We start from the raw sequence: 17616 nt of genomic DNA, 5'->3' as shown, positions 1-17616 counted from the left end.
GGGCCGGGCGCAGTGCACGCTAACCAGGTCGCCAGGTGCACGGTGTTTCCTCCGACACATTGGTGAGAGAGAGAGAGGGACAGCTGGCTTCCGGGATGGATGCACGATGTGTTAAGAAGCAGTGCGGCTTGGTTGGGTTGTGTTTCGGAGGACGCATGGCTTTCGACCTTCGTCTCTCCCGAGCCCGTATGGGAGTTGTAGTGCTGAGACAAGATAGTAACTACTAACAATTGGATACCACGAAATTGGGGAGAAAAAGTTTTTTTTTTTTTTATCCCTATCCTTCACTCAACGTTCTCCTTTGTCTCATCTCTCTCTCCTCCTCTCTTACCATCTCTCTGTCCCTCTCTCTCCTCCTCTCTGTCCCTCTCTCTCACCATCTCTCTCTCACCATCTCTCTGTCCCCCTCTCTCTCTTACCGTCCCTCTCTCTCTCACCATCTCTCTCCTCCTCTCTTACCATCTCTCTGTCTCTCTCCTCCTCTCTTACCATCTCTCTGTCTCTCTCCTCCTCTCTTACCATCTCTCTGTCTCTCTCCTCCTCTCTTACCATCTCTCTGTCTCTCTCCTCCTCTCTTACCATCTCTCTGTCTCTCTCCTCCTCTCTTACCATCTCTCTGTCTCTCTCCTCCTCTCTTACCATCTCTCTGTCTCTCTCCTCCTCTCTTACCATCTCTCTGTCTCTCTCCTCCTCTCTTACCATCTCTCTGTCTCTCTCCTCCTCTCTTATCTCTCTGTACCCCTCTCTCACCATCTCTGTCCCTTCTCTCTCTCTCTCTCTCTCTGTCCCTCTCTCTCATCTCTCTGTCCCTCTCTCTCATCTCTCTGTCCCTCTCTCTCATCTCTCTGTCCCTCTCTCTCATCTCTCTGTCCCTCTCTCTCTCTCTCTGTCCCTCTCTCTCTCTCTCTCATCTCTTTGTCCCCCTCTCTCTCTCATCTCTTACCATCTCTCTGTCCCTCCAGGCCCTAGCACAGCAATCGACACTGCCTGCTCCTCCAGCCTATTGGCTTTGGAGAACGCCTTCAACGCCATTCGCCACGGACACTGTGACTCCGCCCTGGTAGGAGGGGTCAACCTGCTGCTCAAGCCAAACACCTCGGTGCAGTTCATGAAGCTGGGCATGCTCAGTCCGGACGGAACCTGCAAGTCCTTCGACTCCTCAGGTAAGAGGGTGAGAGGCCTGGGTTGTGTTCAGAATGGAGCAATGTGCAGCATTAAATGTTGGAGATAAAATGCTTCTCATGCTGAAAGCACACCCACATACAGCAGCACTATTTCCTGGTTTGGCCCTGAAAGCACACTAACATTACTTCCTGGTGCGCTCCTCTATGTGTTCCCCCCAGGAAACGGGTACTGTCGTTCAGAGGCTGCGGTGGCGGTGCTTTTGACCAGACGCTCCATGGCTAAGAGGGTATACGCCACGGTACTCAACGCTGGTAACAACACTGACGGATACAAGGAGCAGGGTGAGAGAACGCCTCATTATAACACACCACTGAGGGTACCTGCCCAGTCTGGAATGAAACCCTGCACCTAGTCACTATCCCCAAGGCACCGAGAGGAAGAATTCTCAAACCTAGCATGGTTTCTGTCTTATATGCACCTCTAGCACATCTCTTAAAACATCTCCCAGATCTAAAAGGGTTTTAATATTGTAAGCTACATTGTCATATTTCTGCCTAACTCTCTGGTAGGTTACATATAATTTTCACAACAATTTTCACACCAACGTGAAACCAACCAGCCTTACGTATGTGCCCTGTACTGTAAATGCCAAGCAGTAACCCAGTAGAAACATTATTTTTGTGGAGAAACACAATTCCCTTGGCCTCTGTTGCATTTCCCATAATCCCTTTTGGTCTATTTTCCAATGGGTTGTGAAGCCTCACTGAACCACCCACTGTTTTCCTGATGCCACAGGGTAACTCCCCTGTTATCTGTGGTGTAATCTAGTTAGCACCCAGGAAGTGCCAGGTCCAACTCTTTGAAGTACAGATGGACTGATGTGGGGAGTGTAATAGAGATTCCCAGTCATTCCTCACACACTTAGTGCTGCTGGCCTTAGTGCTGCTGGCTGAAGAGCTGGACACATTCTCTGGCGTGTGACACAGGAACACATACCTGACAGCTTCTGGATACCACTAGTGGCCGGTCAGCTTTTTAAGATATTCCATACCACACTTCGCCCCCATGCCCCCCTCCCTCTGCTCTGCCAAGTCTGTCTGCCTGTCACACACAACAGTAAACACACTCCCAGACTGGTGATCCAGTCACAACATACTGGTCTGCCGTAATTTGAAGCCTGGCCGGCCCCATGAAGTGCAACAGTTCTTTGCTCCTCCGGGGTAATGTTTTCTCAGGTACAGATCTAGGATCAGCTTCCCCTCCCTCAAGCCTTTACCATTAGTGCTGAAAATGCAAAACTGACCCGAGATCAGGGGCAACCTATCCCTACACTGCTCTTAGCCATGTGGGTGACATTTGTAATACAACATTACATAACAGTTCTCTATGAATGGCTACAGAAAATACCAATTCATTGATTGAGGTGTTTGTCCCAGGTGTGACGTTCCCTTCAGGTGAGATGCAGCAGCGGCTGGTACGTTCTCTCTACCAGGAGGTCAACATCACACCTGACCAGGTGGAGTACATAGAGGCCCATGGCACCGGGACCAAGGTGAACACACACACTTGATTCATTGTTGTTGGATCATGTCACCACCACACCAATAACGTCATTTTCCAGAATGTTCTGTGGACGGTGTTCTATCCCATTCCTCCCCCCGATACATCTGGTTCCCCTGGTGACCTCAGTCCATTCTCCTTCCAGGTCGGCGACCCACAGGAAGTGAATGGGATTGTCAGTGTGTTCTGTCAATCAAAGCGTGACCCGCTGCTCATTGGGTCCACCAAGTCCAACATGGGCCACCCAGAGCCCGCCTCTGGCCTGTCTGCTCTGGCCAAGGTGAGAACTGGTCTGGGTTAACCTCTAGAACACCTGTTGTCGTGTACAAAGTCACAATATGTGCAGGCTTTTGGCCAAGCCCAACACTAAGACTTGTCTCTCTCTCACCCTCCAGGTCGTGTTGTCTCTGGAGCGAGGTGTGTGGGCTCCCAACATCCACTTCAACAGCCCCAACACCGACATCCCTGCCCTTAGTGACGGCCGCCTCCGCGTCGTCAACGAGCCCATACCAGTCCGCGGCGGCATCGTTGGGATCAACTCCTTCGGATTTGGAGGCTCCAACGTTCACGTGATCCTCCGCCCCCCTGGTTTTGACACCCCAAAAAACGTCAAAGCTCCCCCCAAGATCCCCTCTGAGTCCTCTCCAGTACCCAGGCTCCTTCAGGCCTGCGGGCGCACAGAGGAGGCTGTCTCCACCCTCCTCAGCAAGGGGAAGGAACACTCGGACAATGACAACTTCCTGTGTCTGCTGAACGAGGTGTCTGGGGCTCCCACAGCGGGGATGCCCTACAGGGGCTACGCTCTGATTGGCTCCAAGGATGATGTCACAGAGGTGCAGAAGACTGAGGCCACGCCCAGACCACTGTGGTATGTCTGCTCAGGTAAGAGAGAGGACTGGGTAGGAGAGGAAATGAGAAGTTACCTCTAACCGCTGCTACAGGGTCAGATGTAGCATTTATTCAATCCCCAGCCCAATGGTTGGTGTTTGTGTTAGTGTTGGGGGCAGGGTAATGTGTTCCTGTATCTGTTGTTAAGGGCAACTTCTACCTCGAGTGATGAAAGCAAAGAGGTTCAGAGGTGCGTGTGTGTTGTGTATCTCTCAGGTATGGGCACCCAGTGGGGTGGGATGGGCCGCAGTCTGATGCAGCTGCCAGAGTTCCGCGAGTCCATCTTGCGTTCGGACTTAGCATTGAAGGACACGGGGATGTGTGTGTCCAGTCTGCTCATGGAGGCTGATGAGAGCACCTTCGAGGACACCATCCAAGCCTTCGTAGGCCTCGCTGCCATACAGGTACGCTGGTGCAGTCCTCTTAACTAAGAGCAGATCACCATTTTTACAAAGGGAGGGGCACCATTTTAACTAAGAGGGGGGAAATGGCACTGAAACCAAAAGGCTATGGACATAGGACTGTATTCTCATCCATAGACCACACAATGCCTCTTACATATCAAGGTGTTGTACTAGGTTCCTAAAGATAACCCCTGTCTGTCTGTCCCCCCCTCTCAGATCGCCCAGATTGACCTGCTCCAGAAGCTGGGTCTGCAGCCAGACGGCATTGTGGGCCACAGTGTGGGAGAGCTGGCCTGTGGCTATGCCGACGGATCCCTCAGTCACAGTGAGGCTATCCTGGCAGCATACTGGAGAGGGAGGTCCATTAACGAAGCTAACCTGCCCCCTGGTGGCATGGCTGCAGTCGGTAAGGACCTGTGTGTGTGTGTGCTCGTGTATATGTGTTTTGAATTGAGTTCAGTTGGGTTGCCTCTAACTCGCTCTCTCTTCTTCAGGTCTGACCTGGGCAGAGTGTAAGGCACAATGTCCCCAGGGTGTGGTTCCAGCCTGTCACAACGCTGAAGACACCGTCACCATCTCTGGCCCTGCGGTAACACATTTTGGTCCAAATCCTTGCAGTTGTATCTACCATTAGAGTTATACATTGTCAAAGATCCTTTTATACTGTTGAGACCAATTCTGTCTGTAACCTACATTTTTGTCTGTGAAAACCATCCGCCTGAAACTGGCACTGTGCACCTGCTTTCTGTATGCAGGAGGCAGTGAGTCGGTTTGTATCAGAGCTGAAGGAGAGTGGTGTGTTTGCCAAGGAGGTTCGTAGTGCTGGTGTAGCCTTCCATTCTTACTACATGGCCTCCATCGCTCCCGCCCTGCTGGCTGCTCTCAAGAGGGTAAGATGACATGTGTCAAACGGTTTGGGCTTTTAACTGTCATTTCAGGACGAGAATCTAAACTACCTTCAGGAACTGAACCATTCCTTTACACTAGAAAATCATTTCATTTCAAGACATCTGCCAAATGAACTTACTTTTTGCTCTCTCTCTTCCTCTCTCTCTCGTCCCCCTTTGTAGGTGATCAAGGAGCCTAAGCTGAGGTCTTCCAGGTGGATCAGTACATCTATCCCCCAGAAGGACTGGGACAGCCCGCTGGCTCTGTACTCCTCAGCAGAGTACCATTGTAATAACCTGGTCAGCCCTGTCCTCTTCCAGGAGGGCCTGAGCCTGGTGCCTGATAACGCTGTGGTTGTGGAGATAGCACCACACGCTCTGCTGCAGGTTAGACTAGCTATATAGACAGCACCACACGCTCTGCTGCAGGTTAGACTAGCTATATAGACAGCACCACGCGCTCTGCTGCAGGTTAGACTAGCTATATAGACAGCACCACACGCTCTGCTGCAGGTTAGACTACACGCTATATAGACAGCACCACGCGCTCTGCTGCAGGTTAGACTACACGCTATATAGACAGCACCACGCGCTCTGCTGCAGGTTAGACTACACGCTATATAGACAGCACCACGCGCTCTGCTGCAGGTTAGACTACACGCTATATAGACAGCACCACACGCTCTGCTGCAGGTTAGACTACACGCTATATAGACAGCACCACACGCTCTGCTGCAGGTTAGACTAGCTATATAGACAGCACCACGCGCTCTGCTGCAGGTTAGACTAGCTATATAGACAGCACCACACGCTCTGCTGCAGGTTAGACTACACGCTATATAGACAGCACCACGCGCTCTGCTGCAGGTTAGACTACACGCTATATAGACAGCACCACGCGCTCTGCTGCAGGTTAGACTACACGCTATATAGACAGCACCACGCGCTCTGCTGCAGGTTAGACTACACGCTATATAGACAGCACCACGCGCTCTGCTGCAGGTTAGACTACACGCTATATAGACAGCACCACGCGCTCTGCTGCAGGTTAGACTACACGCTATATAGACAGCACCACACGCTCTGCTGCAGGTTAGACTACACGCTATATAGACAGCACCACGCGCTCTGCTGCAGGTTAGACTACACGCTATATAGACAGCACCACGCGCTCTGCTGCAGGTTAGACTACACGCTATATAGACAGCACCACGCGCTCTGCTGCAGGTTAGACTAGCTATATAGACAGCACCACACGCTCTGCTGCAGGTTAGACTACACGCTATATAGACAGCACCACACGCTCTGCTGCAGGTTAGACTACACGCTATATAGACAGCACCACGCGCTCTGCTGCAGGTTAGACTACACGCTATATAGACAGCACCACGCGCTCTGCTGCAGGTTAGACTACACGCTATATAGACAGCACCACACGCTCTGCTGCAGGTTAGACTAGCTATATAGACAGCACCACACGCTCTGCTGCAGGTTAGACTACACGCTATATAGACAGCACCACGCGCTCTGCTGCAGGTTAGACTACACGCTATATAGACAGCACCACACGCTCTGCTGCAGGTTAGACTACACGCTATATAGACAGCACCACACGCTCTGCTGCAGGTTAGACTACACGCTATATAGACAGCACCACGCGCTCTGCTGCAGGTTAGACTAGCTATATAGACAGCACCACGCGCTCTGCTGCAGGTTAGACTAGCTATATAGACAGCACCACGCGCTCTGCTGCAGGTTAGACTACACGCTATATAGACAGCACCACGCGCTCTGCTGCAGGTTAGACTAGCTATATAGACAGCACCACGCGCTCTGCTGCAGGTTAGACTAGCTATATAGACAGCACCACGCGCTCTGCTGCAGGTTAGACTACACGCTATATAGACAGCACCACACGCTCTGCTGCAGGTTAGACTACACGCTATATAGACAGCACCACACGCTCTGCTGCAGGTTAGACTACACGCTATATAGACAGCACCACGCGCTCTGCTGCAGGTTAGACTACACGCTATATAGACAGCACCACGCGCTCTGCTGCAGGTTAGACTACACGCTATATAGACAGCACCACACGCTCTGCTGCAGGTTAGACTACACGCTATATAGACAGCACCACGCGCTCTGCTGCAGGTTAGACTACACGCTATATAGACAGCACCACGCGCTCTGCTGCAGGTTAGACTAGCTATATAGACAGCACCACGCGCTCTGCTGCAGGTTAGACTAGCTATATAGACAGCACCACACGCTCTGCTGCAGGTTAGACTACACGCTATATAGACAGCACCACACGCTCTGCTGCAGGTTAGACTACACGCTATATAGACAGCACCACACGCTCTGCTGCAGGTTAGACTACACGCTATATAGACAGCACCACACGCTCTGCTGCAGGTTAGACTACACGCTATATAGACAGCACCACACGCTCTGCTGCAGGTTAGACTAGCTATATAGACAGCACCACGCGCTCTGCTGCAGGTTAGACTACACGCTATATAGACAGCACCACACGCTCTGCTGCAGGTTAGACTACACGCTATATAGACAGCACCACGCGCTCTGCTGCAGGTTAGACTACACGCTATATAGACAGCACCACGCGCTCTGCTGCAGGTTAGACTACACGCTATATAGACAGCACCACGCGCTCTGCTGCAGGTTAGACTACACGCTATATAGACAGCACCACACGCTCTGCTGCAGGTTAGACTACACGCTATATAGACAGCACCACGCGCTCTGCTGCAGGTTAGACTACACGCTATATAGACAGCACCACGCGCTCTGCTGCAGGTTAGACTACACGCTATATAGACAGCACCACGCGCTCTGCTGCAGGTTAGACTACACGCTATATAGACAGCACCACACGCTCTGCTGCAGGTTAGACTACACGCTATATAGACAGCACCACACGCTCTGCTGCAGGTTAGACTACACGCTATATAGACAGCACCACGCGCTCTGCTGCAGGTTAGACTACACGCTATATAGACAGCACCACGCGCTCTGCTGCAGGTTAGACTAGCTATATAGACAGCACCACGCGCTCTGCTGCAGGTTAGACTACACGCTATATAGACAGCACCACGCGCTCTGCTGCAGGTTAGACTACACGCTATATAGACAGCACCACGCGCTCTGCTGCAGGTTAGACTACACGCTATATAGACAGCACCACGCGCTCTGCTGCAGGTTAGACTACACGCTATATAGACAGCACCACACGCTCTGCTGCAGGTTAGACTACACGCTATATAGACAGCACCACACGCTCTGCTGCAGGTTAGACTACACGCTATATAGACAGCACCACACGCTCTGCTGCAGGTTAGACTAGCTATATAGACAGCACCACACGCTCTGCTGCAGGTTAGACTACACGCTATATAGACAGCACCACGCGCTCTGCTGCAGGTTAGACTACACGCTATATAGACAGCACCACGCGCTCTGCTGCAGGTTAGACTAGCTATATAGACAGCACCACACGCTCTGCTGCAGGTTAGACTAGCTATATAGACAGCACCACGCGCTCTGCTGCAGGTTAGACTAGCTATATAGACAGCACCACGCGCTCTGCTGCAGGTTAGACTACACGCTATATAGACAGCACCACGCGCTCTGCTGCAGGTTAGACTACACGCTATATAGACAGCACCACGCGCTCTGCTGCAGGTTAGACTAGCTATATAGACAGCACCACACGCTCTGCTGCAGGTTAGACTACACGCTATATAGACAGCACCACGCGCTCTGCTGCAGGTTAGACTACACGCTATATAGACAGCACCACACGCTCTGCTGCAGGTTAGACTACACGCTATATAGACAGCACCATGCGCTCTGCTGCAGGTTAGACTACACGCTATATAGACAGCACCACGCGCTCTGCTGCAGGTTAGACTAGCTATATAGACAGCACCACGCGCTCTGCTGCAGGTTAGACTAGCTATATAGACAGCACCACGCGCTCTGCTGCAGGTTAGACTACACGCTATATAGACAGCACCACACGCTCTGCTGCAGGTTAGACTACACGCTATATAGACAGCACCACGCGCTCTGCTGCAGGTTAGACTACACGCTATATAGACAGCACCACGCGCTCTGCTGCAGGTTAGACTACACGCTATATAGACAGCACCATGCGCTCTGCTGCAGGTTAGACTAGCTATATAGACAGCACCACGCGCTCTGCTGCAGGTTAGACTACACGCTATATAGACAGCACCACACGCTCTGCTGCAGGTTAGACTACACGCTATATAGATAGCACCACACGCTCTGCTGCAGGTTAGACAACACGCTATATAGACAGCACCACACGCTCTGCTGCAGGTTAGACTACACGCTATATAGACAGCACCACGCGCTCTGCTGCAGGTTAGACTACACGCTATATAGACAGCACCACGCGCTCTGCTGCAGGTTAGACTACACGCTATATAGACAGCACCACACGCTCTGCTGCAGGTTAGACTACACGCTATATAGACAGCACCACACGCTCTGCTGCAGGTTAGACTACACGCTATATAGACAGCACCACGCGCTCTGCTGCAGGTTAGACTAGCTATATAGACAGCACCACGCGCTCTGCTGCAGGTTAGACTACACGCTATATAGACAGCACCACGCGCTCTGCTGCAGGTTAGACTACACGCTATATAGACAGCACCACACGCTCTGCTGCAGGTTAGACTACACGCTATATAGACAGCACCACGCGCTCTGCTGCAGGTTAGACTAGCTATATAGACAGCACCACGCGCTCTGCTGCAGGTTAGACTACACGCTATATAGACAGCACCACACGCTCTGCTGCAGGTTAGACTACACGCTATATAGACAGCACCACACGCTCTGCTGCAGGTTAGACTACACGCTATATAGACAGCACCACGCGCTCTGCTGCAGGTTAGACTACACGCTATATAGACAGCACCACGCGCTCTGCTGCAGGTTAGACTACACGCTATATAGACAGCACCACGCGCTCTGCTGCAGGTTAGACTACACGCTATATAGACAGCACCACGCGCTCTGCTGCAGGTTAGACTACACGCTATATAGACAGCACCACGCGCTCTGCTGCAGGTTAGACTACACGCTATATAGACAGCACCACACGCTCTGCTGCAGGTTAGACTACACGCTATATAGACAGCACCACGCGCTCTGCTGCAGGTTAGACTACACGCTATATAGACAGCACCACGCGCTCTGCTGCAGGTTAGACTAGCTATATAGACAGCACCACGCGCTCTGCTGCAGGTTAGACTAGCTATATAGACAGCACCACGCGCTCTGCTGCAGGTTAGACTACACGCTATATAGACAGCACCACGCGCTCTGCTGCAGGTTAGACTACACGCTATATAGACAGCACCACGCGCTCTGCTGCAGGTTAGACTAGCTATATAGACAGCACCACACGCTCTGCTGCAGGTTAGACTACACGCTATATAGACGGCACCACGCTCTGCTGCAGGTTAGACTACACGCTATATAGACAGCACCACGCGCTTTGCTGCAGGTTAGACTACACGCTATATAGACAGCACCACGCGCTCTGCTGCAGGTTAGACTACACGCTATATAGACAGCACCACGCGCTCTGCTGCAGGTTAGACTACACGCTATATAGACGGCACCACGCGCTCTGCTGCAGGTTAGACTAGCTATATAGACAGCACCACACGCTCTGCTGCAGGTTAGACTACACGCTATATAGACAGCACCACGCGCTCTGCTGCAGGTTAGACTACACGCTATATAGACAGCACCACACGCTCTGCTGCAGGTTAGACTACACGCTATATAGACAGCACCACGCGCTCTGCTGCAGGTTAGACTACACGCTATATAGACAGCACCACGCGCTCTGCTGCAGGTTAGACTACACGCTATATAGACAGCACCACACGCTCTGCTGCAGGTTAGACTACACGCTATATAGACAGCACCACGCGCTCTGCTGCAGGTTAGACTACACGCTATATAGACAGCACCACGCGCTCTGCTGCAGGTTAGACTACACGCTATATAGACAGCACCACGCGCTCTGCTGCAGGTTAGACTACACGCTATATAGACAGCACCACGCGCTCTGCTGCAGGTTAGACTAGCTATATAGACAGCACCACACGCTCTGCTGCAGGTTAGACTACACGCTATATAGACAGCACCACGCGCTCTGCTGCAGGTTAGACTACACGCTATATAGACAGCACCACACGCTCTGCTGCAGGTTAGACTACACGCTATATAGACAGCACCACGCGCTCTGCTGCAGGTTAGACTAGCTATATAGACACACACAGGAGGAGATGGCTCCACTCATTCACTACTGCTGCGAATACACAGTGTCACAATATGACCATTTTCTCCTCTCAGAAACACACACACACCTGACAAAAATGGATGCACATACTTACAGTGGAAGTCGGAAGTCTACATACATTTAGGTTGGAGTCAATAAAACTTGTTTTTCAACCACTCCACAAGTTTCTTATTAACAAACTATAGTTTTGGCAAGTCGGTTAGGACGTCTACTTTGTGCATGACACAAGTAATTTCTCCAACAATTGTTCACAGATTATTTCACTTATAATTCACTGTATCACAATTCCAGTGGGTAAGAAGTTTACATACACTAAGTTGACTGTGCCTTTAAACAGCTTGGAAAATTCCAGAAAATGATGTCATGGCTTTAGAAGCTTCTGATAGGCTAATTGACATCATTTGAGTCAATTGGAGGTGTACTTGTGGATGTATTTCAAGGCCTACCTTCAAACTCAGTGCCTCTTTGCTTGACATCATGGGAAAATCTACCACGTTCATCTGTACAAACAATAGTATGCAAGTATAAACACCATGGGACCACGCAGCCGTCATACTGCTCAGGAAGGAGATGCGTTCTGTCTCCTAGAGATGGACGTACTTTGGTGTGAAAAGTGCAAATCAATCCCAGAACAACAGCAAAGGACCTTGTGAAGATGCTGGAGGAAACAGGTACAAAAGTATCTATATCCACAGTAGAATGAGTCGTATACCGACATAACCTGAAAGGCCGCTCAGCAAGGAAGAAGCCACTGCTCCAAAACCACCATAAAAAAGCCAGACTACGGTTTGCAACTGCACATGGGGACAAAGATTGTACTTTTTTGAGAAATATCCTCTGGTCTGATGAAACAAAAATAGAACTGTTTGGCCATAATGACCATCGTTATGTTTGGGGGAAAAAGGGGGACGCTTACAAGCCGAAGAACACCATCCCAACCGTGAAGCACGGGGGTGGCAGCATCATGTTGTGGGGGTGCTTTGCTGCAGGAGGGACTGGTGCACTTCACAAAATAGATGGTACATATATTGAAGCAACATCTCAAGACATCAGTCAGGAAGTTAAAGCTTGGTCACAAATGGGTCTTCCAAATGGACAATGACCCCAAGCATACTTCCAAAGCTGTTGCAAAATGGCTTAAGGACAACAAAGTCAAGGTATTGGAGTGGCCATCACAAAGCCCTGACCTCAATCCCATAGAACATTTGTGGGCAGAACTGAAAAAGTGTGTGCGAGCAAGGAGGCCTACGAACCTGACTCGGTTACACCAGCTCTGTCAGGAGGAATTTATTGTGGGAAGCTTGTGGAAGGCTACCCTAAACGTTTGACCCAAGTTCATCAATTTAAAGGCAATGCTACCAAATACTAATTGAGTGTATGTAAACTTCTGACCCACTGAGAATGTGATGAAAGAAATAAAAGCTGAAATAAATCATTATTTATACTATTATTCTGACATTTCACATTCTTAAAATAAAGTGGTGATCCTAACTGACCTAAGACAGGGATTTTTTACTCGGATTAAATGTCAGGAATTGTGAAAAACTGAGTTTTTAAATGTATTTGGCTAAGGTGTATGTAAACTTCTGGCTGTAGCTTTTGTGGTCATTACTCTGTGTGAAACCGTGCTCTGTCTCCCCCTGCAGGCGATCCTGAAGCGCAGCCTGAAGCCCACATGTTCCATCCTGCCCTTGATGAGGAGAGGCCATGCCAACAACCTGGAGTTCTTCCTCTCTCACATCGGCACGGTCTACATGAACGGGTCCGTACCTGCTGCTGACATGCCATGCCTCTGATGTTATCATTATGCAACTGATGCTATTCTATTGTCAACCTAATTCAGCTATCTGGTGTTGTTGTTTTAATAAAGACACCAGCTATGTCCCAATACTGCAAGATGGCCTTCTGACCTTGCTTTGACATCATTTTACTCTCATAAACTCTGATGGTCCATAGTACAAGCCAAAACATGCATGTAAAATGTTTAGTTTTGAGTCCTAGAAAGCTATACTTGGGTCATATGTCTAAATACCAAGCATCTCTCCTTTGTGTCCAGGATCAACGTGGACAGTAAGCAGCTGTACCCGCTCGTGGAGTACCCGGTGCCCGCGGGCACCCCTCTGATCTCCCCCCTGGTGCAGTGGGACCACACCCAGACCTGGGACGTACCCAAGGCTGAGGACTTCCCTTCTGGTTCTGGAGGGTCCACCTCAGCTACCATCTATAACATCGGTGAGAGACATGCATACACCGACACAGAATACACACTTACAAACTTGTACGTACACACACACACACACACACACACACACACACACACACACACACACACACACACACACACACACACACACACACACACACACACACACACACACACACACACACACACACACACACACTCTATCAGACAATAACAGAGTTGATCTCCTCTCCCCCTAGACATGAACCCAGAGTCTCCAGACTACTATATGATTGGCCACTGCATCGATGGGCGTGTCTTGTACCCGGCCACGGGTTATCTGGTGCTAGCCTGGAGGACCCTGGTAAGGAGCCTGGGAGTTGTCATGGAAACCACTCCTGTCACCTTTGAGGACGTCACCATCCACAGGGCCACCATCTTACCCAAGACTGGTGAGAGAGGGATGGAGAAGGGTTGGATGAAGGCAGGGGAGGAGTTCAATCACTGGTTGCCTGTTTGGGTTGTCAATCTTTTGCTGTGGTTCGTTTCTGACCTTCAATGTGCGCTCCCCCGCTCTCTCTCTCTCTCCCCCTCTCTCTCTCTCTCTCCCCCTCTCTCTCTCTCTCTCCCTCATGCTCTCTCCCTACGCTCTCTCTCTCCCTCTCTCTCTCCCCCGCGCTCTCTCTCGCTCCCTCTCTCTCTCCCCCGCGCTCTCTCTCTCTCTCTCCCTCATGCTCTCTCTCCCCCTACGCTCTCTCTTTCTCTCTCTCTCTCCCCCCACTCTCCTCCCCACGCTCTCTCTCTCTCCTCCCCACGCTCTCTCTCTCTCCTCCCCACGCTCTCTCTCTCTCCTCCCCACGCTCTCTCTCTCTCCTCCCCACGCTCTCTCTCTCTCTCCCCCCCACACTCTCTCTCTCCCCCCACTCTCCTCCCCACGCTCTCTCTCTCTCCCCCCCACACTCTCTCTCTCCCCCCACTCTCCTCCCCACGCTCTCTCTCTCTCCCCCCCACGCTCTCTCTCTCTCCCCCCCACGCTCTCTCTCTCTCCCCCCACGCTCTCTCTCTCTCCCCCCCACGCTCTCTCTCTCCCCCCCACGCTCTCTCTCTCTCCCCCCCACGCTCTCTCTCTCTCCCCCCCACGCTCTCTCTCTCTCGCTCTATCCCCCTACTCTCTCTCACCCCCCGCTCTCTCTCTCGCTCTCTCCCCCCACGCTCTCTCTCTCTCTCTCTCTCTCCCCCACTCTCTCTCTCTCTCTCCCCCACTCTCTCTCTCTCTCTCCCCCACTCTCTCTCTCTCTCTCCCCCACTCTCTCTCTCTCTCTCCCCCACTCTCTCTCTCTCTCTCCCCCACTCTCTCTCTCTCTCTCCCCCACTCTCTCTCTCTCTCTCCCCCACGCTCTCTCTCTCTCTCTCTCTCTCCCCCACGCTCTCTCTCTCTCTCCCCCACGCTCTCTCTCTCTCTCTCTCTCTCCCCCACGCTCTCTCTCTCTCTTCCCCCACGCTCGCTCTCTCTCTCGCTCTCTCGCTCCCTCTCTCTCTCCCCCGCGCTCTCTCTTTCTCTCTCTCTCTCCCCCCACTCTCCTCCCCACGCTCTCTCTCTCTCCTCCCCACGCTCTCTCTCTCTCCTCCCCACGCTCTCTCTCTCCCCCCCACGCTCTCTCTCTCTCCCCCCCACGCTCTCTCTCTCTCCCCCCCACGCTCTCCTCTCTCTCCCCCCCACGCTCTCTCTCTCTCCCCCCCACGCTCTCTCTCTCTCCCCCCCTCGCTCTCTCTCTCTCCCCCCCACGCTCTCTCTCTCTCCCCCCCACGCTCTCTCTCTCTCCCCCCCACGCTCTCTCTCTCTCCCCCCCACGCTCTCTCTCTCTCCCCCCCACGCTCTCTCTCTCTCCCCCCCCACGCTCTCTCTCTCTCCCCCCCACGCTCTCTCTCTCTCCCCCCCCACGCTCTCTCTCTCTCCCCCCCACGCTCTCTCTCTCTCCCCCCCACGCTCTCTCTCTCTCCCCCCACGCTCTCTCTCTCTTGCTCTCTCTCTCGCTCTCACCCCCCGCTCTCTCTCTCGCTCTCTCCCCCCACTCTCTCTCTCGCTCTCTCCCCCCACTCTCTCTCTCGCTCTCTCCCCCCACTCTCTCTCTCGCTCTCTCCCCCCACTCTCTCTCTCGCTCTCTCCCCCCACTCTCTCTCTCACTCTCTCCCCCCACTCTCTCTCTCACTCTCTCCCCCCCACGCTCTCTCTCCTCTCCCCCCCACGCTCTCTCTCTCTCCCCCCCACGCTCTCTCTCTCTCCCCCCCACGCTCTCTCTCTCTCCCCCCCCACGCTCTCTCTCTCCCCCCCCACGCTCTCTCTCTCTTGCTCTCTCTCTCGCTCTCTCCCCCCGCTCTCTCTCTCGCTCTCTCCCCCCGCTCTCTCTCTCGCTCTCTCCCCCCACTCTCTCTCTCTCTCTCTCCCCCCCACGCTCTCTCTCTCTCCCCCCCACTCTCTCTCCCCCCCACGCTCTCTCTCTCCCCCCCACGCTCTCTCTCTCTTGCTCTCTCCCCCTACTCTCTCTCTCGCTCTCTCCCCCCACTCTCTCTCTCGCTCTCTCCCCCCACACTCTCTCTCTCTCTCTCTCTCTCCCCCACTCTCTCTCTCTCCCCCACTCTCTCTCTCTCTCTCCCCCACTCTCTCTCTCTCTCTCCCCCCACTCTCTCTCTCTCTCTACCCCACTCTCTCTCTCTCTCTCCCCCACTCTCTCTCTCTCTCTCCCCCCACTCTCTCTCTCTCTCTCTCCCCCCACTCTCTCTCTCTCTCTCTCCCCCACGCTCTCTCTCTCCCCCCACGCTCGCTCTCTCTCTCGCTCTCTCGCTCCCTTCTCTCTCTCCCCCGCGCTCTCTCTCCCCCTACGCTCTCTCGCTCCCTCTCTCTCTCCCCCCGCGCTCTCTCTCCCCCCTACGCCTCTCTCTTTCTCTCTCTCTCTCCCCCCACTCTCCTCCCCACGCTCTCTCTCTCTCCTCCCCACGCTCTCTCTCTCTCCTCCCCACGCTCTCTCTCTCCCCCCACTCTCCTCCCCACGCTCTCTCTCTCTCCCCCCACGCTCTCTCTCTCTCCCCCCACGCTCTCTCTCTCTCCCCCCCACGCTCTCTCTCTCTCCCCCCCACGCTCTCTCTCTCTCCCCCCCCACGCTCTCTCTCTCTCCCCCCCACGGCTCTCTCTCTCTCCCCCCCACGCTCTCTCTCTCTCCCCCCCACGCTCTCTCTCTCTCCCCCCACGCTCTCTCTCTCTCCCCCCCACGCTCTCTCTCTCTCCCCCCCACGCTCTCTCTCTCTCGCTCTCTCCCCCCACTCTCTCTCACCCCCGCGCTCTCTCTCTCGCTCTCTCCCCCCCACTCTCTCTCTCGCTCTCTCCCCCCCACTCTCTCTCTCGCTCTCTCCCCCCACTCTCTCTCTCGCTCTCTCCCCCCACGCTCTCTCTCTCGCTCTCTCCCCCCACGCTCTCTCTCTCGCTCTCTCCCCCCACGCTCTCTCTCTCTCGCTCTCTCCCCCCACGCTCTCTCTCTCTCGCTCTCTCCCCCCCACGCTCTCTCTCTCTCGCTCTCTCTCTCCCCCACGCTCGCTCTCTCTCTCCCCCACGCTCTCTCTCTCTCTCCCCCACGCTCTCTCTCTCTCTCCCCCACGCTCTCTCTCTCTCTCACCCACGCTCTCTCTCTCCCCCACGCTCTCTCTCTCCCCCACGCTCTCTCTCTCTCTCTCTCTCTCTCTCTCTCTCTCTCTCTCTCTCTCTCTCTCTCTCTCTCTCCCCCCACGCTCTCTCTCTCTCTCTCTTCCCCCACGCTCGCTCTCTCTCTCTCTCTCCCCCATGCTCCCTCTCTCTCTCTCTCTCTTCCCCCACGCTCGCTCTCTCTCTCGCTCTCTCTCTCCCCCCACGCTCGCTCTCTCTCTCGCTCTCTCTCTCGCTCTCTCTCTCGCTCTCTCTCTCCCCCCACGCTCTCTCTCTCTCGCTCTCTCCCCCTACTCTCTCTCACCCCCCGCTCTCTCTCTCGCTCTCTCCCCCCACTCTCTCTCTCGCTCTCTCCCCCCCACTCTCTCTCTCGCTCTCTCCCCCCACTCTCTCTCTCGCTCTCTCCCCCCCACGCTCTCTCTCTCGCTCTCTCCCCCCACGCTCTCTCTCGCTCTCTCCCCCCACTCTCTCTCTCGCTCTCTCCCCCCACGCTCCTCTCTCTC

General features: G+C 53.4%; 1 protein-coding gene and 2 long non-coding RNA genes across 3 annotated transcripts in view; all 3 read left to right on the top strand.

Annotated features, from left to right (window-relative positions):
- The window catches only part of LOC129862299 (fatty acid synthase-like), a 55606-nt gene that overhangs the window by 12993 nt on the left and 24997 nt on the right, over positions 1-17616 (top strand). Inside the window, exons 5-17 of the mRNA XM_055933805.1 lie at positions 963-1163; positions 1344-1466; positions 2562-2677; positions 2831-2965; positions 3081-3567; positions 3790-3977; positions 4194-4383; positions 4472-4566; positions 4733-4867; positions 5048-5251; positions 12884-12999; positions 13294-13469; positions 13680-13871. Of these exons, the coding sequence (XP_055789780.1) occupies positions 963-1163; positions 1344-1466; positions 2562-2677; positions 2831-2965; positions 3081-3567; positions 3790-3977; positions 4194-4383; positions 4472-4566; positions 4733-4867; positions 5048-5251; positions 12884-12999; positions 13294-13469; positions 13680-13871 (2358 nt within the window). The remainder of the gene's footprint in view (positions 1-962; positions 1164-1343; positions 1467-2561; positions 2678-2830; positions 2966-3080; positions 3568-3789; positions 3978-4193; positions 4384-4471; positions 4567-4732; positions 4868-5047; positions 5252-12883; positions 13000-13293; positions 13470-13679; positions 13872-17616) is intronic.
- LOC129862307 (uncharacterized) lies at positions 5289-9048 on the top strand. Its single transcript, XR_008760750.1, has 5 exons — positions 5289-5602; positions 5687-6313; positions 6356-7147; positions 7328-8221; positions 8264-9048. It is a non-coding gene; the product is annotated as an uncharacterized LOC129862307 (long non-coding RNA).
- LOC129862312 (uncharacterized) lies at positions 9199-11394 on the top strand. The gene is made up of 2 exons (XR_008760753.1): positions 9199-11054; positions 11190-11394. It is a non-coding gene; the product is annotated as an uncharacterized LOC129862312 (long non-coding RNA).

The sequence above is a fragment of the Salvelinus fontinalis genome, chromosome 1 (genome assembly GCF_029448725.1).
Source record: "Salvelinus fontinalis isolate EN_2023a chromosome 1, ASM2944872v1, whole genome shotgun sequence".
In the NCBI taxonomy this organism is placed as follows: Eukaryota; Metazoa; Chordata; class Actinopteri; order Salmoniformes; family Salmonidae; genus Salvelinus; species Salvelinus fontinalis.
The sequence above is the reverse complement of the archived record's forward strand: the minus strand, read 5'-3'. Positions and strand labels throughout refer to the sequence as shown.